Raw genomic sequence first — 27885 nt, 5'->3', positions numbered from 1 at the left:
TCTTATAGATGTACATGGTGGTGGGATTCACTGTGTTGTTTTCATAAATGTACATGGGAAAACTATGTCAGATTCATTCCATTGTCTTTGCTTATTCCCACTCCCTTCCCTCCATTTCCTATTGTCTAATCTACTGCACTTAAACCCCCTCATTTCCCCCCTTATTGTGGGTTAGCTTCCACCTATCAGAGAAAACATTCAACCTTTGGTTTTATGGGACTAGCTTACTTCACTTAGCATGATAGTCTCCAGATTCAACCATTTTCTGGCAAATGTCATAAACACATTCTTCTTTATGACTGAGTAATATTCCATTGTGTATATATACCACATTTTGTTATCCATTCATCTGTCAAAGGGCACCTAGGTTGGTTCCATAGCTTAGCTATTGTGAATTGAGCTGCTATAAATATTGATGTGGCTGAGTCACTGTAGTATGCTGATTTTAACTCCTTTGGATATATACCAAGGAGTGGGATAACTTTCTATATTCCAGAAATCCCCTCCATGCACACACACACACATTTGCCAATATCACATTTACTGAATATGCCCTTTCTTCTTTTACAGCTCTATTATGGATTTATTCTTTTAAGAACTGTGTTGTGGGACTGGAGGGGTAGCTCAGTGGTAGAGTACCTGATTAGCATACATGCAGCCCTGGATTCAATCCTCAGCCCCATGAGGGGAAAAGGTGGGAAGAACCATCTATACTGTGTGTCACTCTCATCAGATTTGGGTAGCTAAGGAAGGAAGGTACAGACACTGATTGTTTCATCCTCTCAGAGGAAGACCACTCTGCATTTTTCTCCTGGGTCATTTTCAAGGTCAGAATATCAAGTAATATAGTAAAGAAATGGATTGTCACTCTCAATATGAAAGTAGCACAAATACCTAATGGAAAAGTATGGTAAAAGTATAAATGTATATTAAAAATGTATAATGTATAGTAAATGTATAGGAAAAGTCAACTATTTCTAAAGGTTAGAACTACTCTATGTTTACATGATTCTAAGACTAATCAATTATTAAAGAAATGTCTTCTCATTTATTTCTAATGTGAGCATCACTGGGATTCTGTAAGTTTCCAAATGATGGTGAATTGAACATCAGAATTAGAATATCAAATATCAAACCTAAGTCACATAAAACCTATGAGAAATCAGGAGAGGATTTGCTGTAAGGTCTTTATATCTGTGCTTCAGAAGGATACTCCTTGGAAAATATAAGTATACTAATTTTTCTTGGAAAAGAGATCTTGATGACATCTTAGAAGTTATTAGAAACAATAGTTTACCCTAGAAATGTGTTCCAAAGTCTGGAAAGAGGAGATAGTAACCTGAAATACCTGTGATGCTGAAGTCCCTAAGAGACTGAGCACAAGTCAATGCCACTTTTTGGTCTTTGGTGCAAGATGTTGACTGAGGCACAGAGAACATACTTAAAGTAGGGGACAGAGAGATATGGAAGAACAATGGCATGTGTGAGAATGACCCATATGTCCAGTAAAACCACCTACATTGGAAGGGAGACGATACAGCAGACTATAGGCATCTGGGGGGTGGGTTGTGGAGGGTGCTGGCAGGGAAGCATAGGTAACCATGGAAACACAGAAACATCAGTAGCCACATGGGCAGGGCAGGGGAAGGCACGTTGCAGCTAAAGAATGTGTGTAAGCATGTGCTGTAGGAAAGAGAGACTAGGCAATTCTTGCTGGATTAGTCAGGTTCTCCAGAGAAACAGAACAAATTGGATAGTGTATAAAAATGTATTTCAAGAGACAATTATGCCATGGTTTGCACAATCATGAAAGTTAAAATTTTTTATATTCTAATTACAACCTCAAAAATCTGCAGAATGAGGCAGTGGCTGGAGACCCAAGGAAGGACAGTTCAAGTCAGAGACCCTCTGCTGGCAGGACTCCTACCTCCCAGGTCCTCCATCTGGTTTCTCTTAAACTCTTTAACCAATTAAATGAGGCCCATCCATGTGATAGAGGATGATCTGCTTTACTCAAAGTCTAACTGATTTAAATACTAACCTCATCTGAAAAATATCTTCGTTCATGTATCTTCCCCTCTAGCAGTGCAGATCTGGGGTATTGCAGATTTCCCCCTATAGGCTTATAGTGGCCCTATAGGTTTCCAAAACCTTTTCTTTAAGGGGAGATCAATATTAGCAGTGCCCAATTCAGACACTATGCAATCCTAGACCAAATAGCCCCTATGAGGACAATAACAAAATTGTCATAATAAACAGAATGAGTTCAAATATTATCTTCAGTAAAACAAACAGATTTGCAATAAGGTATGCAGTTTCTAATGGAGGACAAAGAGGATGCAGAGGGATGTAGAATGTGGCTGTTAATGGGATAAGAAAAGAATATACAGAAGTTCTAGATAATAGAAAGGGTGAGAGTGTAATCAAAAGAAATTGGATGTTAGCATGCAAAAAAAGGGAGAAAGAGACTCTGAGGGAACAGGTAAACAAAAGGAAAAGAGAGCAAGAAAAGTAAAGAAATAAAAACTTAAATTTTTTTCAATAAGGAATAAAAAGAAAATCTATAGTATAACAGTCATATACTAATGAAGCCTCCCAGTGTTCAGTAGCCTGATGCATGAGCTTCAAGTCTCCAGCAGGCGTCTCAGGATGGGATTTGCCCCACCTAAAGATTGGAGCTACACTTCCAGGATTATCCAATATGGCCGCTCTGGCTTCCAAATGTGTTGGCAAATGGGGAGCTGCAGCTCGGGGTGTGGACGTGGTCAGCTGGAGGTCCTGGAGGCAGGATGCAGTTGATCAGGCAGGGGTCCTGGAGGTCGGGTGTGTTTGGTGTGGTTGTGGGATCCTGGAGGCTGGGTGCAATCAGTTGGTCTGGGGTCCCGGTGATAGGGCACAGTCAGCTGGTCTGGGGGTCCTGGCAGCAGGGAGCAGTCGATGTGAGGACCCCAGAGGCAGGGAGTGATCGGTCAGGCTGAGGGATCCTGGAGATGGGGCTCAGTCAGTCCGGCCAGGGGTCCTACGGGGCCTGGCTGTTGTCTCAAAATGGCGGCAGCCACGTGTAATCAAACCTGCAGGTACTGTAGCAATGAACTTCCAGGCAACAGCAGGCAGCTGGTGCTCCACTGGCGGTAGGTGATCAGTTTGCTGACTGTTGTAGGACGATCGGGAGGTGAACCTCGAGTGTTGGGTGATGGATAGGTGTAAGGCAGGCAATGGACAGGCGAGAGGCAGACAAATGGTGGATGATAGGTGCCTGACAGTGAGCAATCTGCACTCAAAAAAGGCGACGATATGCTGGCTGACTGCAGGTCATCACAGCAGACAAATGGGGTAAACAGCAGGGGATCAGTAAGCAGCAAAAACTGCCTCACCAAGAAACAGATATCCTCTGCTTGAAACCAGAGTTACGGTGCGACAAGGAATGCAGCCTCCCTCTAGTCCACCATCTTGGATCTCTCCTGAAAAATATCTTTATAGCAACATCTGGACTGATGTGTAACCCAATGTCTGGATACTGATGGAAACCTAGCCAAATTAACATACAAAGTTAGATATTAGGCTCACCCTTCTTCCTGGTTCTTCCTTAAGTGCTCAGGAGGTCTGGGATGACAAGAAGAGCTGAATTTTCTACAAGTTCACAGCCAATGATAAAATGCCATTTGTTTTCTCTTGCTATTGCCCAGAACTAGTCATGTTGTAGAAAAATTAACATTACTGCCTCACACCATGCAGCCTGAATCTGTCCAGTAAGTCCGAACACAGGTGTCTCCCTGAGTCCATACATATCCCTCTGGTCACAATTGAAACCCACCATCCCAAGCCTTGGTCCTCAAAGTGCAAAAAGAGAAAGGAGTCATACTTTGGGGTGTTTTTGTTTGTTTTCTGTTTATATAATGAAAGAAGAAACTAATAAAGTTCTCCTTTCCCCGCTCCCCCCTTTTCCAGAAAAGAACAAAGATTGATTTCCGGAACCTCTGAGTTTCACATTTCTTCTGGACAAAAATATGTGTCTACAGGGAAGAAAAAATATGTTTGTGAGATTGAAAGTGGTAATAGAGTGTCCCAGCAGAGAGTGATTTCTGTCATGGAGAGGTGGGCTGAGAGAAGGAGCTGTTTGCCAGAGTAAAGGTGACCCCCCACATTCATGGACTCAGTATGTGTGGATTCAACCAACTGTGGATAAAAAATGTGGTTAGGTCTACAATGATTGCATCCATATTGACATACACATTTTTTCTTGTTATCAGCCCTTAAAAATATAGTATAACTACTATTTACTTTGCATTTACATTTTATTAGGTATTATAAGTAATATATGGGAGACCAAGTATACAGAAGGATGTACATAGGTGGTATGAAAATATTAGGACATTTTATATAAGAGACTTGAGCATCCATAGATTTTGATATCTGTAGAGAGTCCTGAAACTGAACCCATTGAATACTGAGAGGGATAACTGTCCTCTTCTAGCTAGGATCTGGAATCAGGTGGGCCTGGATTCTTTTTTTTTTTAATTCAATTTTATTGTAAACAAATGGGATACATCTTGTTTCTCTGTACATGAAGTAAAGGCATATCATTTGTGTAATCATACATTTACCTAGGGTAATAGTTTTTGATTCATTCTGTTATTTCCCCCCCCACCTCTCCCACCCCTCTTTTCCCTCTATACAGTCCCTCCTTCCTCCATTCTTGCTCCCCTCCCACCCCCCATTTTGTGTTATCATCCACTTATCAGCGAGATCATTCGTCCTTTAGTTCTTTGAGATTGGCTTATCTCACTTAGCATGATGGGTCTGGATTCTGACATTACTTACTTACTCTGATCCTGAGTTTCCTAAATCTTTAGGACAATAATAGCACAGACCTCCTTCCCAGAGTTATTGTGCTTATCCATTCTGAGAACAGCTACAGAAGTGCAAAGTGCTTTGTCAGTGTGAGTAACTATCATGTCTTTGAACAGAGAGTTGCTTTTAGGGATAAAACAATTTTGAGACAGGGAGACTAAGATTTGGGTCTTTTAATTTATGATTTCATCTTTTTTAGCCTTAGGAACCCTTCAACTAAAATGTGCTACACCCTATTTAAGGGGTAACTGATTAGGACAGAGTATATGTAAAAGTTGATTGGAATTTTTATTTTTCCTTTGAATCTTGGACCAGAATGAATTGTAATGATGTTAAGAGGCTGAACTTCCACAGCAGATACATGATCTCCTCAGCATTTTTTCCCTTCTGGAACTTTTTTCTCCTCTGTCCCTTGTGATTGGTGAGATTGTCAATCATGTGGACCCTCTTTCTCAGCATGTGACTCAGGCTGGCCTATCAGAATGTCCACCTCCATTGACACAGTGATTGGTCCAGGGGTGATCATATGACTTAAACTGACCCCAACCCCATCACTGTCAAATCTTTATGGTTATCAGTGCTAAGGAAGAAAAGTTCTCTCTCTTTGGAATTTCAAATGTATTGTCTTTGGCAATATGAGTGTGTAGCAGGTCCTGGAATTCATTTCCATCCACCCAGAACTTTAAACTGTGACCTTATTTAGAAACAGAGCCTTTTTCAGATATAATTAGTTAAGGATCTTGACATTCTTTGGGTACCCCTAAATCCAATGACTAGCATCATTCAGCAGAGGTACATAAAAGAAGACCCTGCGATGGTGGAGGCAGAAGTTAGAATAATGTCTGCAAATCAAGGAACCCAAAGGATTGCTGGCAACTACCAGAAGCTGGGAGAGATGCATGGGATGCTTTCTCTCTCAGAGCCTTTGGGAGGAACCAACAGTCCTTTTTTGGTGCTGGGGATCGAACCCAGGGTCTTGTGCTTGCAAGGCAAGCACTCTACTGACTTAGCTATCTCCGCGGCTCTGAACCAACAGTCTGATTCAAACCTCCAGCCCCCTGAATAATGATAGAATATAAGTAAATGCCATTGGTTTAAGCAGGGGTGGGGGTTGGGTTGTTATTACAGCAGCCTGAGGAAACTAATACAGAGCATTTTACATAATTAAAGAAAAATCTGAGTGCAGTGTACATCAGGAAAATAGGAACCAGAAAACCTGAGGGACCTAGCAGCCGACATTGTAGGCCTTGGATCTGATACCCTCCTGCGTGATGCAATTCCCATCTTCTTCTGTCTCAATTGCTCTCAATTCCAACAAAACTCAAGAAAAAAAAAAAATTGACCTAGTTTATGCCAGATGTCTTCCCTCGGTGAATTCATCAGGGCCTAAGGGAAAGTTGTATACTAAAACCACACTTATCAGGACCCACCCCTGTGGATAGGAAAACAGTTCTCAGAAAAGCAAGTCTTGGGGGGTTATATATTTCTAAAACTTATCTACTGTACTTCTATTAGGTACTAGATAAGTACGATAGATCCGTGACTTCTTACTCCATGTGGTCATTGCAATTGCGAAGAAAACTCTTACAACTGTAGATTACTGGGCCCACCCAAGACTTACTTAAAGGTGATAATCTCTAGAAATCTTCCCTGGTTTGTTTATGTGTTTCGTTTTGTTTCCAGAACTCTTAGGTGATTATGGTGATGAAACAGCAGGAATAGTAAACCAGGGATGTCTTAGCAAAGTACTAGAGGCTGAGCAGCTGAAAAGCAACAGAAATGTATTTTTCATCATTATGGAGGCTGAAAGTCCAAGAGGAGGTACCAACCGGCATGGCTAAATGCAGGTTAGAGCCCTCTTCCTGGTTTCAGACTGCTAACTTCTCAATGTACGTATCTTCTCATGGCAGAGAAAGAGCTAGGGAGCTTTCTGAAGTCTCTTCTACAAAGTTCCCATTCATGAGGACTCTGCCCTGATGACCTAACTCTAATTCCCAGAGGTCCCAATGCTTAATACCATCACAATAGGGGTTAATATTTCAACATATGGATTTGGGGAAACACCACAATTGATCCATAGCAAGGAACTAAATAAGGCTGCTGGAGAAGAGTCATGATAGGTGTGGCTCAAACTGGGCCTTGGAGGAAGCAGAGGACTTTGCTGGAACAAATTCCAAGCAGATCCTTAGAAAGATTCTATGAGTCCTCCTAAATTAAACAGTAATATGCATCCAAAAATAGCTACAAAGAAAAGATAAGTAGGTGTGTAAGGATGATTCATTTTTTGCAACCTGATTTTCTTGTATGGGTTTGTCTTTGAATCTATTGCTTCCTACCATGTCATGGTCAGATTAATGAATCAGTGGATTTTATCCTTGTTTCAAAGAGAACCATGTGACAACCTGAGAGTGAGTAATCAGGGCAAACACACTCTTTAATTTAAAGACATTAATGGAACACAATGAACTGTGCCCTCTAGCATCTGGATTTGAATCAATGTTTTATAATGGGAATACTGAAATTCTGCCAGCAACCAGGAACACAATTTATTTCAATATCTTGGCCAAAAATCACTCATTGGTTTCTGGCTTATTTGTAAAGATCTTTTTTTTTTTTTTCTTCTTCTTCATTCTTATTGAAAGCAAAGGTTTGGAACTGCTTTGATTTGAATGTACACCACAAAGACCAGGTATTGGAAATTTAATCCCCAGCTCAACAGTGTTGGGAGCTGGGGCCAAAGGGAAGGTGTTTAGTTCATGGAGACAGAGCACTCATAGATGGGTTAATGGGGTTATTGCTGGAGTGGGTTCCTTATTTGGGGAACAGGCTCATTACAAAATCGAATTTGGCTCTCTCTTATTCCCTCTCACCCATGTGATGTCTCCTGCCATGTTAGGTTATGACATGGCAGGAAGGCATTCATCAAACATGGCCCCTTGATCTTGAACCAAGAGCCAAATATATTTCTCTTTATTATAAATTACCCAGTCTGTGGTATCTTGCTATAGCAGCTTAAGTGAACTGACAGGAACTTATCTGCACATCTCACTATGCTGATGAGCACCCTGAAAGTCTATTTCTTCTAAATATTTGTATCTGTAGGTAGAGTTCTCTAAACTTTACTCCTGGTCTCTCAGAAACACACACACACACACACACACACACACACACTGCTTCCCAGGGTCTCCACATAGAATAAAGGGCACCTCTGATCAATCTCACCTCTATTTAACACATTAAACTACGTGTTGTGACTAGCTTAGAATTAAGCTTTTGCAAACTAGAGAGCCCTTTGGAATTCTAACAGTAGGCAACGGGTGAGTTAAAATTTTATCTTATTGCGGGGTGTAGTTGGGGGTTGTTGTGAGCTTGCTGTCATTAACACAGATGAAATATGTTTGGTCTTTCCCCAACATCAGAATTTACTGAATACATTCAGGGCTGGAGTTGTGGCTCAGTGGTAGAGCGCTTGCCTAGCATGTGTGAGGCACTGGATTTGATTCTCAGCACCACATATAAAGAAATAAATAAAATAAAGGTCCATCAACAACTAAAAAATACATTAAAAAAATAAAAAAAATAATACATTCACAGGCTACACCACTTTCTTCAGTGGGAGTACTTGTGGGTCACCTGGTAGTCATAAGCCAGGCAATGACAGGTTCTTTTATTCCAATCTTGATTTCTAATATCTAGCACTCCAGTCACACATCACACTTTACACAAATGTGTGTGTGTGTGTGTGTGTTTGTGTGTGTATTACAGAAAAGCTCAGAAAGGGTTAAGGCAGACACAGAAGTTCGGAAGGCTGAGCAAAGGCAGAGAGCAGATACAAATGCAAAGATTCTCTGTAGGTGGTCAGATAAGATTGCTGCACCAGCCAGAGAACATCTTCAGGGCACAGAGCTGTCACAGCACAGAACTAATTCTAGGCCAAGGTCCAGATGGCAGCAGTTTCCCAGGGTTAGCATGGAGTGTCAGCTTAGAGTGGGACTAGAATGATTGTCATGCAAGGGGGAAACCACACTCTGCTAAAGCCCAAGGACAGAGATTCAAAGGTTCGTTGCTGTGGCAATTTTCCTGGGCAAGGCTTATGATGAGTGACCAGATGATGAGGTCAAGGTGCCACAGTGTCCAGGCCTGGGTGCCCCTCCTTTTGTGGGTCTTGAGTGAGGAGGTTGCATCTCGTGGTCTGGTATGATCAATAAGCTCATGGGTCTGGTTTTTCTGATATGAGTTTGATACTTCCATGTGCTTCTGATTTATTGGGTAAGTTCCTGATGTGATTTTGGGATGTTCATGTGTCCAGATACTCCCCAGTTTAATTCAATAAGTTGGCATGTTTAAAGCACCATGGGCCTTATGATGGCACCTGGTCAATGGTTGTTGTTTACTTTAACAACTCCCCACAAGCAGGGTGGGGAGTCATTCTGCCTTGGTACTTGTATCCAAAATGGAGTAGCCCATGGCAAACTATGGCTCCACAAAATGGAGTAACAGCCTGAAAACTGTGGTTCATCATGGAGTAATTCAGAGCAGAGCATGGCCTGCTCTCCATAGGCTTTTTCTTTTTGATAAGTTCTATATGTCCAACATCTGACGGCTATCTTCTTGCCCACAGTGCCAAGGTATTCATTCTTGGCATTTGTACTCAGAATGGAGCTGCTCATGGCCAACTGCTGCTTTCTAAATGGTAGCAACAGAGCCAAGCATAGTAGCTCTCCACCTCTCAGTTCAAAAAGTCATGGTGCCTGGATTCGAAAATTTAGTCTTTATCTCTAGTCCCTGGACTGAGCTCCTAAAACCGTTGGAGTTTCCTGAATGGTAAGGGTGTCTTTGTTATTCTTAGTGGGCCTATAGCACCTAAATTTATACTAATGAGGTAGCTTATGGTGGGGCCCCTAAATAGTTTCGGGATGGGGATGGGACCAGAAGTGCTGAGGGATTAGAAAGTCAAACCCTTCAACCCACCTACTGACCTTCTGGAATGGGAAGCCCTGAAGGTTGAGCTCTATAAAATTCTTGAACCATGAGTGTTGATGAGCTTCCAGGTTGGTGAACATGGCGGGGGTGGAACAAGAGAGGGCATGGAAGCTCCATGCATCCCTCCACCACTACCCACTACCTTGCCCTGTGCTCTCTTCCATTGGCTATTTCTGGGTTGTATAATAAACCTGGAAGTAAAGCACAGTTTCCCTGGGTCCTGTGAGCTGTTTTGTCAAATTATTGAAACTGACAAGGGGTTTATGGGAACCCCTGAGATACAGCTAGTTGGTTAGAAGTAGAAGTGGCCAGGATTTTCAACTGGTAGCTGAACTGGGGACAGTTTTATAGAACTGAACCCTGTGCAACCTGACAGTTACTGTCAGAGTTGAGCTGAGTTACAGGATACTCGGTTGGTGTCCAGAGAACTGGAGAATGACTTTTTAGAGTTGGGGCCTATACTCTTGGTTTCTGCACCATGTCCCTCTCCCAACTGTGATGGTTGACCTTGTGAAAATGGGTGATATTCTCCAAGAAAGTGACTAGGAAAGGAATAAGATACTGAATACAGAATATTGGGAGAAACCTTATTTTGGGACAGAAGAAGGGGCAAAGGAAACAAAACAGGGTCAGAGATAGGAGAAACCCCAAGGACAATACACATCAGGGAGCAAATACTTTCCAGACTTTGAGAAGAAGTTTCACAGAAATGTCTCACTGGACTTTGGGGATTGTTTGTGACTTTTAGGGGTGTAGGTCCGGAAGGGAACCAGAGTGAGGATCTACAGGGCAGAGGATTTAAGTATGAACAACTAGTGAGGGGGCATAGATGCAATTATGGAAAGATTTGTTTTTCAGAAATTTCACTGTTGAGAGGGCTGAGAGAGGCATATGGGAGAAAAACATATATATGGGTGTCTGTGTGTGTGTTTTCTTTATATACATGTATATTTATTTTTTAATTTTTTAGTTGTAGATGGACACAATGCCTTTATTTTATTTATTTATTTTCAAGTGGTGCTGAGGATTGAATCCAGTGCCTCACATGTGCTTGGCAAGTGCTCTACTGCTAAGCCACAACCTCAACCTGTGTGTGTTTGCTTTTAAGAATAGGAAAAGCATAGTAGGTGCTCAGTAAATTCACAAATGAACAAAAATAATAGCTAACATTTATTTTGTCCTTTCTATGTGGCAGGTACTTTAAGCACTTCCATCTTTTAACTCATTTTTTCCAACAGTCCTACTTGAAGTAGTGTCAATATTAACATCATTCCATTTAAACATACCAGGAAACTGAGGCATAGAAAGTTTAAGTCACTTGCCCAAGTCTGGGCTCTTAAGCTCCTACTACCTGTAATGATAGTATATTGAGGGGTCCCTTTATGTAACAGGGGTCCACTTTATGTTTTGAATGTAAACCTTGCTGCTAGACCACTGGAGGCTTACTATAAAACTGATGGGTTTTAGTTTTCTTTCCTCTCTCCCTCTTGCCCTCCATCACTGTGGGGGATGGGAAAGCAAGATGAACATTCTTCCTGTCCTAAGCCAAGTTATCTGTCTCTCTGTTTACTGCACACCTGTACTAACAGACTCTGAACCTGGAAATGGGAAAACAGCTCTCTTAAGGATGAAGTTGAAGATTAATTACATCTACTGATAATATCTGGAAAACAGCCCTTGTGTTCCCCTACTCAAAGCCCTCTGTTCGCCCTGGCAGTTAGAACAGCAGCCTCTACAATGTGAGTCTGTTGCCCTTTTCCTTTCCTAGCAAAGCAATAAAACTTCTTTTTTCTTTTTCTCAAATCCTTGTCCACATTATTGGATCAGACTGGGGACAAGGACCAAGTCTTCAATATCAATAGATTTGAAGACCTGAACCAAGACTTTTAGAAGGTCTTATTTTTTTTTAAATGAATGGTAACTCAATCAATCTTCATTAATGATTTTATCTAATATCCAGGGAATGGGAATGACCATGAAAGAAGTGAGAAAGGAAGCCATGCAGGTGTGCAAGGTACAAGAACATTGTTAAAACAACTCTTCCCCACCTCTGTCTACTCAGTACCCAGCATAATGCACTGCACATAATGGGATTCCATAAGTATTTGTTCCACAAACACTTGTTAGTCCATAAATAATTATGATCAGATCGGTAATATTTATTGATGTTTAACAATAACAATGATAAAAAAAGAAGATGTAGGGAAAGAAAAGAGTAGTAGTATATTCTAGTTGGGTGTGGTGGCACATGCCTATAATCCCTCAAGTTCAAAACCAGCCTTGGCAACTTAGGAAGACCCTAAGCAACTTAGCAAGACCTTGTCTCAAAATAAAATATAGAGTCTAGTGGTGGGGGAAAGAAGTTCTGGGACAGAAGAAACTTCAAGACTGAGCCAAGTACTGGCAACACAAGGTGACCCTCCTCTCCTGCCTGAGTTACTGCAACCGCTTCCTCACCAGCTTCCTTGCCTCCGCTCTTGGAATCAAGAGTGACCGATCTATACTTCCCTCTCTTATGATATTGTGAATTGAACCTAGGGCTTTGTACAAGCACTTATTTAGGCCTCGGGGCTATTTGGTCTAGGATTGCACAGTGTCTGAATTGGGCACTGCTAATATTGATCTCCCCTTAAAGAAAAGGTTTTGGAAACCTAAAGGGCCACTATAAGCCTATAGGGGGAAATCTGCAATACCCCAGATCTGCACTGCTAGAGGGGAAGATACATGAACAACATGAAAAAACAAGGGAAGAAAATGATCCAAACAAATCTAGATTCTATAGTAATAGAATCCAATGACAGTATGTTAGAAGAAATGTTAGAAAAGGACTTCAGATTATACATGATTAAGATGATTCGCAAAGCAAAGGATGAGATAAGAGAGCAAATGCAGGCAATGAATGATAATACCAATAAGCTGAAAGAGCACCTGCAGGAAGCAAAATATCATTTCAACAAAGAGATAGAGATTCTCAAAAAAAAAAACAAAAACAAATGGAAATCCTTGAAATGAAGGAGACAATAAACCAAATAAAAAACTCAAAGGAAAGCATCACCAACAGACTAGACCACTTGGAAGACAGAACCTCAGACAATGAAGACAAAATATTTAATCTTGAAAATAAAGTTGCCCAAGCAGAGAAGATGGTAAGAAATCATGAACAGAATCTCCAAGAACTATGGGACATCATGAAAAGACCAAATTTAAGAATTATTGGGATTGAAGAAGGCGCAGAGATACAAATCAAAATAAAATATATTTTAAAAAGGGTTGGGGATGTGACTTGGTGGTTAAGTACCCTGATTTCAATCCCTGGTACCAAAGAGAAAGAAAATATTCCATATATTCTTGATTCTTTTTTCATATGAAGATTGCTTCTTTCCAAAAACTAAATCTAAGTTATATTGCCTAAAATCCGTTTCTATTCTTTCCTCTCCTTCAGAGTTCTTGGGATTTTAAAATTTTTGTTTGTTTTTGTTTTGGTTTGTTCTTGGCACTGGCGATTGAACCCAGGGGCGCTCACTCTACTACTGTACCACACCCCCAGTCCTTTTTATCTATTTTGAGACTTGAGTCCGACTAAGTTGCCCAGGCTGGCCTCAAATTTGCCATCCTCCTGCCTCAGTCTGAGTCACTGGAATTACAGGCATGTGCTGTTTTCTTGATGTCTTCATTTTTTAAAAGATAATCTGTGTTTCTGAAACAGCAGAGGGAGCTAAAATTAATAAACTGAGGTTGTGGCCACCATCATCAATGCTTCCAAAGAACAAATATTTGAAAACCAGTCATGTCTGTTTTGCACTTCACTAGAAACAGGGTTTGAACAGGGATTGCACTGGGAAATGTGATCGAGTCAGTGATTAAAATCGGGTGATAGAACTAAAACATGGCAATCACATGTTAAGAAAGTCTAACTTATCCAAGAACACACTTCAGAAGGCTGCCACAGTCTACCACTCAGAGGTCAAGTCAGTCCCAAGTGCCAATCTAATAATGTGGACAAATACAAACCCAAGTATCACTCCTCTGGGAGAGAAGTTAGACCCAGGGTCCTCTATGGAGCAATGTGTCACCGCCAACATTACAGTTCTCCTTGGAAATTGTTAAGCTGGAGAGAGTTCATAGTTCAACTGACACTTAAGATGGACATAAAATTAGATATGTCCTCATTCAGGCTCTCTCTGTGACAGCGTTTTTATATAGGGTCAACATTTTAATCAGTTGGGTGAAGAAATTTGCTCTCCATAATGTGGGCAGTACTTGTCCAATCAGTTGAAAGTCTGAATGGAACGAAAGACCAACACTTCCCCAAGGAAGAGAGAATTCTCCAGCAGACTGTTGTCAGACTTCATCTGCACCATCAGCTTTCTGAGTGTCCAGACCACCCACCTTTAGAATAGAACGCACCATCAGCTCTCCTGGGTCTTGAGCCAGAATTCCCAGTCTCCATAGTTGCAGAACCAATTTCTCATAATAAGTCTCTTTCTATAAGCCATGTGCATCCTATTGATTCTCTTTATCTGGAACCCTAATACATATTTCATTGTTTATCATTTCCACTCCCTCCTTTTCTCCCTCTGTCTAGAAATAGTTTCTGTTATTTTAGTAATTATCCCAGAAATGACAAAATTCATATGTATCAAAGGCTAAAGCTTATCACCTTTATCCTTTCCCAGGTGATACATTTTAATGGTTAAAATCATATTTGTCCCTTGTCTACTTGTATTGTTACTGTTGTGATTTTAAAATTTTTTTAAAATTTGTTTTAATTAGTTATACATGATAGTAGTATTGTTGTGCTTTTAAAAAACACTATACTGGGGCTGGGGAGATAGCTCAGTTGGTAGGGTGCTTGCCTTGCAAGCACAAAGCCCTGGGTTCGATCCCCAGCACCACCAAAAAAAAAAAAAAAAAAAAATGCTATACTGTTATTGTTGTTTCAACTTCTCAAGTTGTTATTCCTCTTCCAAGTAGCCAATGTTCCTTTAGGCTTTCCGATAGGGGTGGAAGTTCTAATGTGCCTTCTTCCCAGCACACGATAAAATCGCCCTTCCTCACTCCTCCCGAAGCTAGATGTGCCTTGTGCGACTTGCTTTGATGAAGGAAACGGGCGACTTGGTACACTATGTCACTTCTGAGTGGAAGCCATTAGGTCACTCTGCATTTTGCCATGTTTCCTTTCCTCTCTGCTCTGGCAACCAGCACAATTCCAAAAGCTGGAGGCAACATCCCAGCAGGAAGCGGCTCCATCAGCCTGTAACCCCGGAAGGAGTCCATGTGCAGCAGAGCCTCCAGCCAACATACAGAGGCATCTGTGGTGGAAGTGAAGTAAAACTTCGTTCTTTCAAGGCACTGAATATTGGGGTCCTTTTTTATGCTGCTTTCTTATGTTACAGCCTAAGATGACTGAGTTTTACCATTTTCTTTGCTTTTCATTCCATCTTACATCCCAGCCCTTCCATCTGCTTTAATTTCACTTCTCCTGAAAATATATCCTTTTAAATCCTTTCCTTTAGTGTGGATGCGCTGGTTTCATTTTCTAAGGATGATTTGATTTGCTCTCATTATTTAAAAATGCCTTCACCAGATATAGAATTCTACGTTGATTGCTATTTTCTTTCATCAGATTGAAGATATCATTGCACTACCTTATGGTGTTGATGCTGAGTAATTGTTAGTCAGTTTTTCATTGTTGTGACCAAAATACCTGACAAGAACAACGTAGGGGAAGGAAAGTTTATTTTGGCTCACAGTTACAGAGATTTAGTCCATGGTTGGCTGGCTCCATTGTTCTGGGCCCAAGGCGAGGCGGGACATCATGGTGAAAGGGCATGATGGAAGGAAGCTTCTCACCTCGTGGCATCTAGGAAGCCGAGAGAGGGAGGCGGGAAGGGACCACAGGGAAGATGAACCCATCCAGGACAATGCCTCCAGTGACCCACCTCCTCCAGCCACACCCTACATGCCCACAGTTACTACCCAGTCCGCCTGCTCAAACAAGGATGGACTGCTTAAGTGATATTTCTCATAAGTCAATCATTTCACTTTTGCACATTCCTACATTGACACTGGAGCTTTGAGGGGGACACCTCATATTCAAACCATGCCAGTAATTAAACGTCTCCTCTTAAAGAGATATGTTTTATTTTCTCTGAATTCTTCCCATACATTCTTGATTTTTTTCATCTGGACTATAAAAATGTCTGGGATAAATTCCTTTTTTATCTTTTCTTTTTTTTTCTGTTATCTTACTATAGATATATTGATCATCATAAGTCCAGGAATTGAGGTCTTCATTAGTTTGCAAAATTCCCAGCACTGACCATCAACCTCAGGTGACTTTACTGCAGAGCCTGTGGCTGCTATGCTATGTCACACAATAAAATCAGCTACTCAGCTTTCCTGCTGATAAAACTAAAGTATAAAGATGAGGTTGAGATTGTGTTCTATGTCATTCACATTAAGAAAGAAGTTAACAATGTGATAAATTTTAGAGGCATTTCCCTCAAAATTGAAATCTTAATATTTCAGAGCTTAAAATAAGCTTCAGATAGTTGGAAAACTGTGTGCATCCCTCAGTCCCTGATTATGGTGCTGAACAAATAAATTGTTTCTGTCTGCTTATTAGTCTACTTATTAGCTCATATGTTGACATATTCCAAGAGGAAACCAGCCAAAGTCACGCAGCAGCGAGTGCCCAGTGGAGCAGGTGGGAGAACCTCAGGTTTCTGATTGTTCCTGTACTGATCCAGACACTAAACCAACTGAAGAGAATACATGAGCCTTTTTTTCCTGCTCCAGTGGAGAGAGTACTCATCAACATTCTTTATCAGTGTCACAGCCACTAATACAGAAAGTGGCAGTGCATTTGCTCTTATTAATATGCTGAAAATATTTGCTTCCCGACATCTGTCATTTTTGCATAGCTATGAACACAAACCATTGGCACCATCTGGGATGTCAGGGTAAAGGCGAATGGTACTGCTTGAAATTCCCTTCCAATCTCATTTCACAGTTTTTAAAAGGCTTGCTTTTCTTCCATGATAATCATAGGGAAAAATAATTAACAATTATCCTCAGAGTGATGAAATAACTACAAATTAAGAAACAGTTGTAAATATAATTTATACATAATTATGACAGGAGTGTGAGAAGTGCAAAATTAATGAAGTAAAATTAATTATAGCTACTGAGCAATAATTTTGTTTTACATTTATTTGTCTTGGTCCATTAAGGATAGTCTGTCCCAAGATGCTTTACAACACTGGATTATCATTCAGAAGGATATCTGGAAAGCATGCTTACAAATATGTATGGTAAATGTGTCTGGGTACATTGCCAGTGGCACACGGCTTAAAGTCTCATCAGGACCTTCAGAAAAACAGAACGATCCTCCTACAAAATGTTAAAAGGATTGACATGAACATGAATTACAGAGGTGGATAGGAAGGTCAGTGTAGGCCAGTATTTTCTTAGTATGAACTGATCTAAGCAAAAACCGGATGTACCTCCGAAAATTCTTTTTCACTAAAATCAATGAGAAAATGACAAAAATGGTCAGAATCAACATTTTCAAGACTCTGGAAATGAACTAAAGATTTACAGTAATTCAGAGAGTGCTTATTGGAGAAAGATGGCTGAATCTTGGGAAGAAAAATCATCTTTAATTTGTCCTAGTCCTATCCCTCTCTCTCCAGTTCTATGGAGAAAATCTTGAAAACCAAGCATCTTCTAATCACAGTGAAAACCAGCAGCCTAGTGACCAGCAGAGGGGGTAAAATGGGCTGAAGTTCTTTAAAGTCTCTTTCCTAGAAAATAGTCATTATTTCCCCTATTAGTTGATTCTGGGAGACCCCCGGCTTCAAGACTGTCTTTATTTGACCTGAATCTGAGCTTACGTGGTCCCCACACCTTCTGCAGAGATATTTGTCAAAAACATTCAAAAGCAATAGCTTACCTTCACAACTGCCCAGTGCAGTAGGTAACTGTTGGGACAAATAATAGGCTAACTAAAAAAATTTAAAGAAAAAAATGGAAAACAAATGTCTATAGACTTTGTTTTTTTTGTTACCAGAAATTGAACCCAGGGTTGCTTTACCAACAAACTCTACCCCAGTCCTTTTTATTTTTTTATTTTAAGATGGAGTTTTGCTACATTGCTGAGACTGACCTTGAACTTGCAATCCTCCTGTCTCAGCCTTCCAGGGATTACAGGCATGCACCCCATGCTTAATTGTCCATAGACTTTGAGAAGCAGCTAGTCTTGGGATGTTTCGAGTCCACATACACAAGTAAGGCTGTGTACCTGCCTGCATGTGCATAATCCAGAAAGACCGGAGGAGGCCCTAAATTCTTGCCTCTGGCAAACTTGAGGCTTTGCACAAGAAGGAAGCATTGGCTAAGTTGAGTTTTCAACCGTCTCACAGAGTTTTCAAAGTGTGTCCAACACATACAGATTTTTCACTGCCAAAGACTAGTAGGGTTTTGGTTCCAGGAGTTTAAGGAAGTCTCTCTCTAATCATTAACTAACCACTAAGATAATTAAGCAGAAATTTCAGTGTCCACACATAAGAAAGAATACAAACTACAGAATTAGTTCATAAAAATCACTAAACAGACAATAATAAAAATAAACACAACAGGACTAACAACAAACTCCAAGGAGTGAGGAGAATAATTTCATTTCCAGAGTTGCGTATGATTATAAATATATTGTTTACAACAAAAAAGTCATGGGGCTTTTTGTTTGTTTGTTTTGGTTTTGGCAATGCTGGAGCTTGAACCCAGGACCTTGCATATGCTCGGCAAGAGCTCTGCCACTGAGCTACAGCTTCAGTTCCTCAACAAAGAATTATGAGACATGCCAAGAAACAAGAACATATGAATCAAAATGCAGGAAAGAAGCAATCAATAGAAACGGTCTTTTATGAGGCCCAGATGTTGAACTTACAAAAATGAAAGACTTTAAGCTGGCCTTTCAAAATATGTTCAAAGCCTAAAGGAAATCATTTCAAAAGGACTAAAAGCATCCTTTAAGTGTGATGTCTTGGGACTGGGGATATAACTCAGTTCAAAGAGTGCTTGCCTGTCATGCCCAAGGCCCTGGGTTCAATCCCTAGCACTGTAAAAAAAGAAGTGTGATATCTCACCAAGTAGAGAATATCAATAAAGAGATGGCAATGGCTTTTTTAAAAAGAATGAAATAGAAACATGGAGTTGAAAATGAAAATAAATAAAATGACAAAGTCATTAGACTTCACCATTTACATTTAATGTAATTACTGATAAGGTAATGTTATTTATATACAACCCTGTGGTTCCTTCTACAACCCTGTGTTTTATCCATGAGATTTTGGAGACCATCCAAACATGCAGAAATTCTTGTTTCTCCTAAAATAGTCTATATTTTAGATTACAATAAGTACAATTTACTTACTTTAAAACATTTGACAGTTTTAGGATGCCCTTTGGGGAACAAAATTTCAAATCCAAAAAGAGTATAATACATCAGATCACATTTTAAAAATGCCAAACATAAAATTCTTCCTTGAGTGTCATTTTCTCCATGATGCTTTGTACTTCTCCTACTTTCCTGATGTGAAATATGAAGTGTTTGTGCTATGATTGTTCCTTTTTTCCTTAAGACTATTTGCTCTTGTTATGTTTCTAGAATTATAGACTTTTCAAAAAGTAATATTTTTTGAGCCAAAATTCACAACTTTGTGAAAATAACAGTTTTGATAAACATTATGCAGCTATGTAACCATCATTATCATCAAAATATAAGACATTTAAATCACCTTCCAAAATTCCTTTATAGTTAACCCCCTTCTCCCAGCCCCCAGGCCCTGGTAACTACTATTCTGATTGCTGCCCTATTGTTTTGGCTTTTCCAGAATGGTCTTAGGAATGAACTCATGCAATATGTAAAGCTTCATGTCTGGCTCCTTTCACTTAGTACACTGGTTGCATGTAGTAGTAATTTGTTCCTTTTGATTACCAAGTTGTATTCCATTGTTTGGACATACACTGTGTCTACCATCCCAGTTAGTGGTCATTTATGTTTTTTTCAGTTTGGAGGTATTATACACAAAGCCGTTATAAACATTTACATACAGGTCTTCTTGTGAGCATATCTAATCATTTCTCTTAGTAAAAATCTTAAATTTGTTCTTAAGCATTGTGTATCAAATATTTTTAAAATTTCAAGTTCTATTTGTTCATGCTACATTCTGAAGTATGATTCATTTGCTATATTGATATTATATTTAGTAGGCTTGCTAAATTTATTTATTAGTTCTAATATATGTTTTGTAGATTTTAAAGTATTATATGTGTAGACAATTATTCTATGATTAAGATTGTTTTATTTTTTCTTGTCCAGTTTGTATGTTTTATTTCTTTTTCTTTCTTGGTTACACTGACTAGAACCTTCAGAACAGTGTTAAGTAAGATTAATTGGACTAGATATTTTTGGCCAGGCAAGAGCATTTATAGGCTATGACAACACTGGGATAAATATCTGAAACTATTTTGAAATATAAATTTTGGCAACATAGAAATAAAGATTCTCACAGAATGATTTTTCTAAAAAAGATTTAACTCTTCATACAAATCAGTTTTATGTAAAACTGAATTTGATTTTAAGTGTAAATTTCCACATTGACCTTTCAAGATTTCTGTGACATTTCCTCTAACTCGTAGAGGTCATTTGACATTGGTTTCATGATATTTATATAATTTAAAATGCTTGTTTGTGCATCCAGTAATTGTATCTTCAATTACAAAGGACATTTAGTTTTAAATTGTCTTTCTTATTACTAATTAGTTTACTGAACACTTCTTATGAAAATAATGTCCTTTTCCATTGGATGTAATGACCTTTAAATTTAATTTCTAAGCCTGTGAATATTTACTTTGCAATGTTCCAGTAGTTGAGAGAGAGAAGAGACAGAGATTTCACACTCTTTGGAAATTCTAATAACTTCCTGATATGCTTCATAGCAATGCCCATGTGTGAGGTTTCCTTATGTAATAACTTTCTGACAACATTTACTGCCAGATCATCTGCAATTCCTGTCTGCATTCAAGCCAGAGAGTTAACATTTGTGCAGCCTGCAGAGATGGGCTGCTGTAACAGAGGGGCAAGCTGCCCCTACCAGGTCCTGGTGCTGCCCCGCATGGATCCACTTCAGCTCTGGCCAACACTGTCACACCCTGTCCTGATCTGGCCACTTTGGGACTCCACAGTGCACCTGGGTGCTTGACCATACTCAGGTCCTGGGTCCCTGGCATATCTCTACTGCTCATATGCACATTCCATTGTCCCATCAGATTTCACTTACAAAACAAATTCAAAGATAAAATTATTAAAGAATTTGAAGATGAAGTCAAACCTATTACTATGCTAAGTGAAGGAAGCCAGTCACAAACACCATATATATGATTCCACTTATGTGAGACCAAGTCACTTATTCATGAAACCAGTCCTGGCTTTCACTTGCCCATTTCCCACCGGTGGTGCTACCTACCTGAGGGGCATAGGAGATGGTAACGGGCTTCTTTTACATTGTGAACCCTCATTGCTCTCACAGGGCAGTCACCCCCACCTCCCTATAGACTCCTCTACATGTCCTCCAAAGGAGATCATGACCATGTCTTCCATGGGTTTTTTAGACCATTGCTCCTCAATACCAATGGTCACTTCCAATCCAAGGGACTCTTTCAATTAATATCCTCTGACTTCCTGTAGTACACTGCCTTTATTCCCAGATAAAAAACTGACATCCTTACATGAATGAAATCACCTTTCTTCCCCTACTCAGGACCCTTATCTGTCCATTCTGCTGGTAGCAATTGCTGAAAGGCAGTGGTGCAGACAACATCAAAGAGATCATACTCTAACAACGTAGGGATTACAGTCTAAAGAGTGCAAGAGAAGACATGTTTGGATGATATGTTGTTCCTGTGGGTAAGCTGTAATACTTCAAACAAAAACGTCAAGCTGACAAGAAAACAAATCATGGTTCACATATTCCTTCATATTCTGGGTAAAACTTGTACTTGTAGCTATCGTTTGGATGGGGTTTGTCCTCCAAAGTTCTTTGTGCTGGAAGTTTGGTCCCCAGTCTGGTTGGGTTGGGAGATGGTGGAACCTTTGAGACATGGAGCTTAGTGCAAAGTAATGAGGTCATTGGGTGTATTGCCCTCAAAACAGATTAATGCTGGTCCCATGGAGTGAGTTTCCATGAGAATAGGTTGTTACCAAAAAAAAAAAAAAAAAAAAAAAGTGAGCCTCACCCCTGAGCCACTCTGGCTTCCAATCTCACCATGTGATCTCTCCTGCATATACTACTGTCATTGTGATGCCATCTGCTGTGAAGCTCTCCCCAGAACCAAGTAGATGCTGGCACCATGCTCTTGGACTGCTGGAACTGTGGGCTAGGTAAACCTCTTTTGTTTTTCAGTACTGGGAATTGGACTCAGGGGTGCACTATACCACTGAACTATATCCCTGTTATACTTTGGATACGAGGTGTCCCCCCAAATCTCCTGTGTTAATGCAGGAATATTCAGAGGTGAGATGATTAGAGTATGAGAGCTATAACCCAATCAATCCATCCTAGTTTGAATGAACTGATTGGGTGGTAACTATAGACATGTGGGCTATGGCTGGAGAAAGTGGGTCACTGGGGGAATGCCCTGGAAGGGTTCATCTTCCCCGTGGCCCCTTCCCCCTCCGCTCTCTCTGTTTCTGCGCTGCCATTAATAGAGTAGCACTCCTGCATCACACTCTTCTGCTATGTTCTGCCTCAACCTGGGCTCACAGCAATGGATTCAGATGACCATGGACTAAACCTCTGGAACTGTGAACCCAAATAAACTTTTCCTCTTCTAAGTTGTTCCTGGTCATAGTTATGAAAATTTTGCTAACACAGAAATTGGTATCCCAAGTATGGTTGTGGCTGTGAATAATGTGACCATGTGGTTCAGAAATCTTTGGAGCTGTTTTGAAGGAAGAGTTCAGAAACACTTGGAGGTGCAGTGGAGAAGGTGGAGAACATTGTAAGTGGAGCTTAATCAGCAATTTTGGTGGGAGTTCAAAAACCCAGAATGCAGGCGGTGCTTAAGAGGTTTCATAGGGGAAAGAAAATTCTATTGGGAATTGAACTAGAGGCCATTCAGTTTGCTTTCTGGCAAAGAACTTATCTAAGTTTTGCATGTCCTGATATTTTGTGTGAGGCTAAATTTAAAGGTGATGGACTAATTAATCTGGTGGAGGATAAATTAAGGCAGTGCAGCATTCGGGAAGTGGCCTGGATTTTGCTGGCAGCTTTTAGCCAGGTTTGCAATGAGAATTGGGAGCAGAGAGCAGAGTAGAAGAATTTTAAAAACTTGAAGTTTGACCAAAAAAGTACGTGTAAGACTGGAGCCAAAAAAATGAGGTCTTTAAAGAGATTAAGGTAACAAAAGAGAAGCTAAGTACTTTGGACAGACAAGAAAGATGCCTTGAGGATATTCCAGGAATTTGCAAGAGGACACCCCATTTCAGGCTTAAAGGTGTAAAAGGAAAAATTTCTCTAAGAAGAATCTTTTTGAGACCCTGTCTCAAAATAGAAAATAAAAAGGGCTGGGGATGGGGCTTAATAGTAACACAACCCTGAATTCAATCTCTGGTAGCAAAAAAAATAAAAAATAAAAACATATTTAGGATGAAGTGAAACATGGCACAGAAATTTCTGGTTATTTGTATGAGATACCATAATATGTTTTTATTTTTAATTCCCTCCCTCAGTTTGCATATTTCTTACAAGGGATTTAAATGGACAGACTACAATAGCCTATTGTGGTTATTCCATTTACAATGTGTCTTATGAAGATAAAAACTATAAAAAATTGTTAACATTTCAAAGAGTATTAATAATAAGTAATAACTTCTTGAGAAGTGCACAGCTCAAGTGAGTAGCAGAGTTTATTAAGAGCGAGTTTTTACAAAAATGTCTTCAGTTCCTTTTTTTTAAGATAAGGTATTTAGCCTAACAGATCACAGAAATACAGACACAGTATAGAAACATAGTATCAAAGCACTTGACAAACCAATAAATAACATTCTTGAGAAATGTCCAGAGAAATATTAATGAATTGATACCATAAAGGTCATTTATAGAATGACATAGATCACTTCTATAAGTGACTTCATGAATTAAGAAATCCAAACAGAAAAGAGGTTTTACTTCCAGTAACTATTTATAATTTCTTTTGCATTTTGCTGGTTTGTTTGGGTGCTGGGGATGAAACCAGGGCCTTGCACATACTAAGCACACCCTCTACAATTGAACTATACCTCCAGTCCATACATAAACTTTTTCCAGGCTCTTTCTCTGAGAACAATTAGAAAAACTGTGAGGAAAAACTAAACTAACTAAACAATACACATTGTTTGAAAGCACTAGAGAACAACTAAGACTGCAAGAACTTATGTTAAAGATCCAAAAGATAATGGAAGTTCAGAATCATGATCCAAATGCTGTACTGTTCTTCCTTTTGAGGTATTTACCTATGAAATAAACTGGAAGCTGGGACAATGCAGTGACTGAGGAGGACTGAGATACCGAGAGCTACTGGCAGTCCCACAGAGCTGAGAAGGAGGAGGGGAGGGATTGGCAGTTTAGCCTCAATCAAGCAGAAGGCACCCTGAAAAAGTTTCCTCAAAGAGTTCAGTTGGGATTTTGAAGAGAAAAGGTAAACTACAAGCAGACGTGCTCTTAGAAGAAGACTGAAGTCCAGATTTTAGTCAGTACTAACATGACTGGATTAAAATTATGTGTCCCTGACACAACTGCCTACGAGAAACAAAACTAAATGCCCTCTGGGGAATGACAAGATCATCCAAAGCCTCAAATTAAGACTTTTCCATATACTGTACGGCTCTTAATAAAAAGTAAGCAACTGTAAGAGTCAAACATTAACCAAAAACCAACAGAAAAAAGCAGACCAGCCCAAGAATTCAACATATAGGGAATCTACATATTGTATTAATCAAGACATAAAAGTTTAAAATACTGTGATTATTTTGGTCAAAAAAATTTTTTTCACACCAATGTGTAGTAGTAACTAGAAACCAAAAACCAAAAATAATCAAACAAATTTGTATGCTGAAAAAATATTAGAATAAAGCTGAAATCAGTAATAAAAGAAAATTTCTAGTTGTGTGAAAATTAAACAATAAACTTTCATGAGAAATCATAAAGAAAATATTTGGGAATTGAATCATAAAGAAAATACAGAAATTCAAAACTTGTGGAATTGCAGGCAAAAGTCATGTGTATAACTTAACTTAGACCCTTAATTACAGATATTAGGAAGTAAGAAGGGCTGGAACTATCTGGAAGTACTCACTAAAGGGTGTTTTTCCTTTTGTTTTTCAAGTGCTGGGTACACACATTCTAGGTAAGTACTCTACTACTGAACTGCATTCCTAGTCCTAAAATGTGTCTTTTTTGACACAGTAATTTCACTTCTAATTAAAAAATGTGTACATATGTACAATGAAAGAGATGTATAAAAGAAGTACACATTAGCATGTAACTTAGTAAGAAATTGGAATTAACTGTAATGTATATTATTATAGTTTGGGTATGAGGTATACCCCAGAAGCTCCTGTGTTAATGCAGAAGATGAAATGATTAGATTATGAGAGCTATCACTTAGTGGATTAATCCGCTTGATGGATTAATACTTATGGATTAATGATCTGAATAGATTACTGGGTAGTAACTAACTATAGGCAGGTGGGCACATGGCTAGAAGTAGGTCACTGGTGGATGGCTTGAGGATCATATATTTTGTCCCTGGCTCCTTGCTCTCTCTCTGCTTCCTGGCTGCCAGGAGCTGAGAAATTTTCTCCATAACACTTTTCTAGCATGATGTTCTGCCCCATTTCAGGTCCACAGCAATGGAGTCAAGTGACCATGTCCTGAAACTGTGAGCCAAAATAAAGCTTTCCTCCTCCAAGGTGTTCTTGTCAGGTATTTTGGTCATAGGCAGCCAGGCAGAGTATAACAGGGTCAGGATTCCTGCAGGTTGCCCCGGTGATGCATGAAGCTGTGAAGACGAAGCCAAAGCTGTAAAGGAGACCCAAGAAATTAAGTGATGCCAGTAATGTGGACTATCACTTGAAAAAAATTTCAGGAAGAGCCAGGCTAAAAGCACATGCACTGCAACTGGCCAAAAGGGTGGGACTGTCCAAGCCTTTGGACTTGGACTTTTGGGCAATGCTGGAACTGTTAAGACTATTGCTATGGGGCACAACCAAAGAACAGACTGATCACCACTGAGAAGTCCAAATTTGAGAGTCTTTATTAAGCCGGCAAGCTGACTGTTTCACACAATGCCCCAAAAAACGGCTATTGGGAGAACAGCCCCGACCATAGGGTTGCAGGAGTTCTTATACCAAAAATCACATCAATCATAAGTGTCTGTTGCTATGATTCGAAATTACAAACTAACATCATGAGATCATCAACAGAGGGGGAAGTGGGTCAAAATGACCCTTACCTAGGTACAAACTAAAGAATGGTCACTAACATCCACTCAGTCACCATTCACATGGTACGTTGTTTAGGAGCAATAGGAATCAAAAGAGCGATTTTTCATTACATAAGAATTGTCATTTTATATTGCTAAACATGTCACTCTAAGTAACTGATGATGGGTGCAGAGGCAGGGTATTCCCATGGGAGAAGCTAAGCAATTGTTGATGGGTACAGAGGCGGGGTGTTCCCATGGGAGAAGCTCATTCCCTACATAACATGGAGTCTCAGAGTAAAATGGAGTCTGTTTAGTCATTTCCCTTATAGTCTGGCCTATTACATTCTCATGGAGCCAGATCTGTCAGCCCATCACACTATGGAAACTCTTGGAGATGAACTAAATGCATATAGCACTGTGAGGTGGATGTGAGCTTTTGGGGCCAGGAGCAGAATGTTATAGTTTGGATATGAGGCGTCCATATCCAAAGTTTCTGTTCCAATTGTTTATAGACAGAACTCACATATGCACATGGTGGGGGTAACTCTGACCTCCCCCCGATACTGTCCACTTTTTGAAGGCAGGGACTGTATCTGTTTTATACACAATAGTCCTTAATACCATACTCAACTGAACTGCTTGTTTTGTATATATCAACTTCCAGTGAAATCTATAGACCTCTCTAAATGATTGTTACAAATAAATTGTTTGAAAACTATTGCAATAATTAGAACTTGGAAATTACTTTGTAAAACAGAGATTTCTATACTGGTATTTGATATAAGCCAAATCAGAATCACCTGACTTTTCTCAGCGTTGGGTAACAATGTATAGAGTGCCTGCCATGTTTTAGGCACTCTTTCTTACACCGTTTTAGTTCACCATTCTGACAATTATTATACTCTGTGCATTTACAGTGGCATAAACAAGCATGATAGTTGGTGTTACATTTGTTGAACAAGCATGGAAACCCAGCACTTGGCATTTCTAGGACATTCGTTGCCTGAGTCAGAGTGGCTGTGTTCCCTCTACCCCCCACCCCTGATTGCTTCTACAGCCTGAGCTACAATGTTTTATTCATAAATCTTTCACATTAGTCCAACCAGCCTGAAATTGCTTTGAGGGTGCCATTTTTTTTGATACAATAATTGATGTTGTGCATCTACAGATTATAATGGAGGCTATTCAGCTGCTTCTGTGGCTACTACAGCCAACGTTATAAGTACTAATCTTTAGGCAACAAATTAGCACCATTTATGAAAATGACTATCAGCAGGCAAGCTACACAGCTAAGGAAAAATTCACTGATCTTATGTTTTCAAATGATGTCCTTTATAGACAGCAGATCATCACTTCTGGATGGGTCTCCTTCAGACCCTCCATCTCTCTGTGTACTGAGGCTTGGGGTAAATATCTCCCCACAATAGTCAGAGCTAAGCAGCCATTTGAAAGGCTTGAATCTAGGGAGTGGATTTAGTTTAGGGCAGTCTGGAAGTCCTGGATATTTAGGACATCCTCTGT

General features: G+C 39.8%; 1 protein-coding gene across 5 annotated transcripts in view; it reads left to right on the top strand.

Annotated features, from left to right (window-relative positions):
• The window catches only part of Rwdd4 (RWD domain containing 4), a 40393-nt gene extending 35953 nt beyond the window's left edge, over positions 1–4440 (top strand). For 2 of the 5 annotated variants that reach the window (XM_047551386.1, XM_047551385.1), the window contains exon 9: positions 571–882. In XM_047551386.1, the coding sequence (XP_047407342.1) occupies positions 571–623 (53 nt within the window). In that variant the 3' untranslated portion in view covers positions 624–882. Of the gene's footprint in view, positions 1–570; positions 884–3948 lie in introns of those variants that run through there. The other 3 variants (XM_047551387.1, XM_047551389.1, XM_047551384.1) reach the window with 3 other exon arrangements.
• The last annotated feature ends 23445 nt before the right edge of the window (positions 4441–27885 follow it).

Source organism: Sciurus carolinensis, chromosome 4, assembly GCF_902686445.1.
Source record: "Sciurus carolinensis chromosome 4, mSciCar1.2, whole genome shotgun sequence".
In the NCBI taxonomy this organism is placed as follows: Eukaryota; Metazoa; Chordata; class Mammalia; order Rodentia; family Sciuridae; genus Sciurus; species Sciurus carolinensis.
This window is presented reverse-complemented; position numbering and strand designations above follow the sequence as displayed.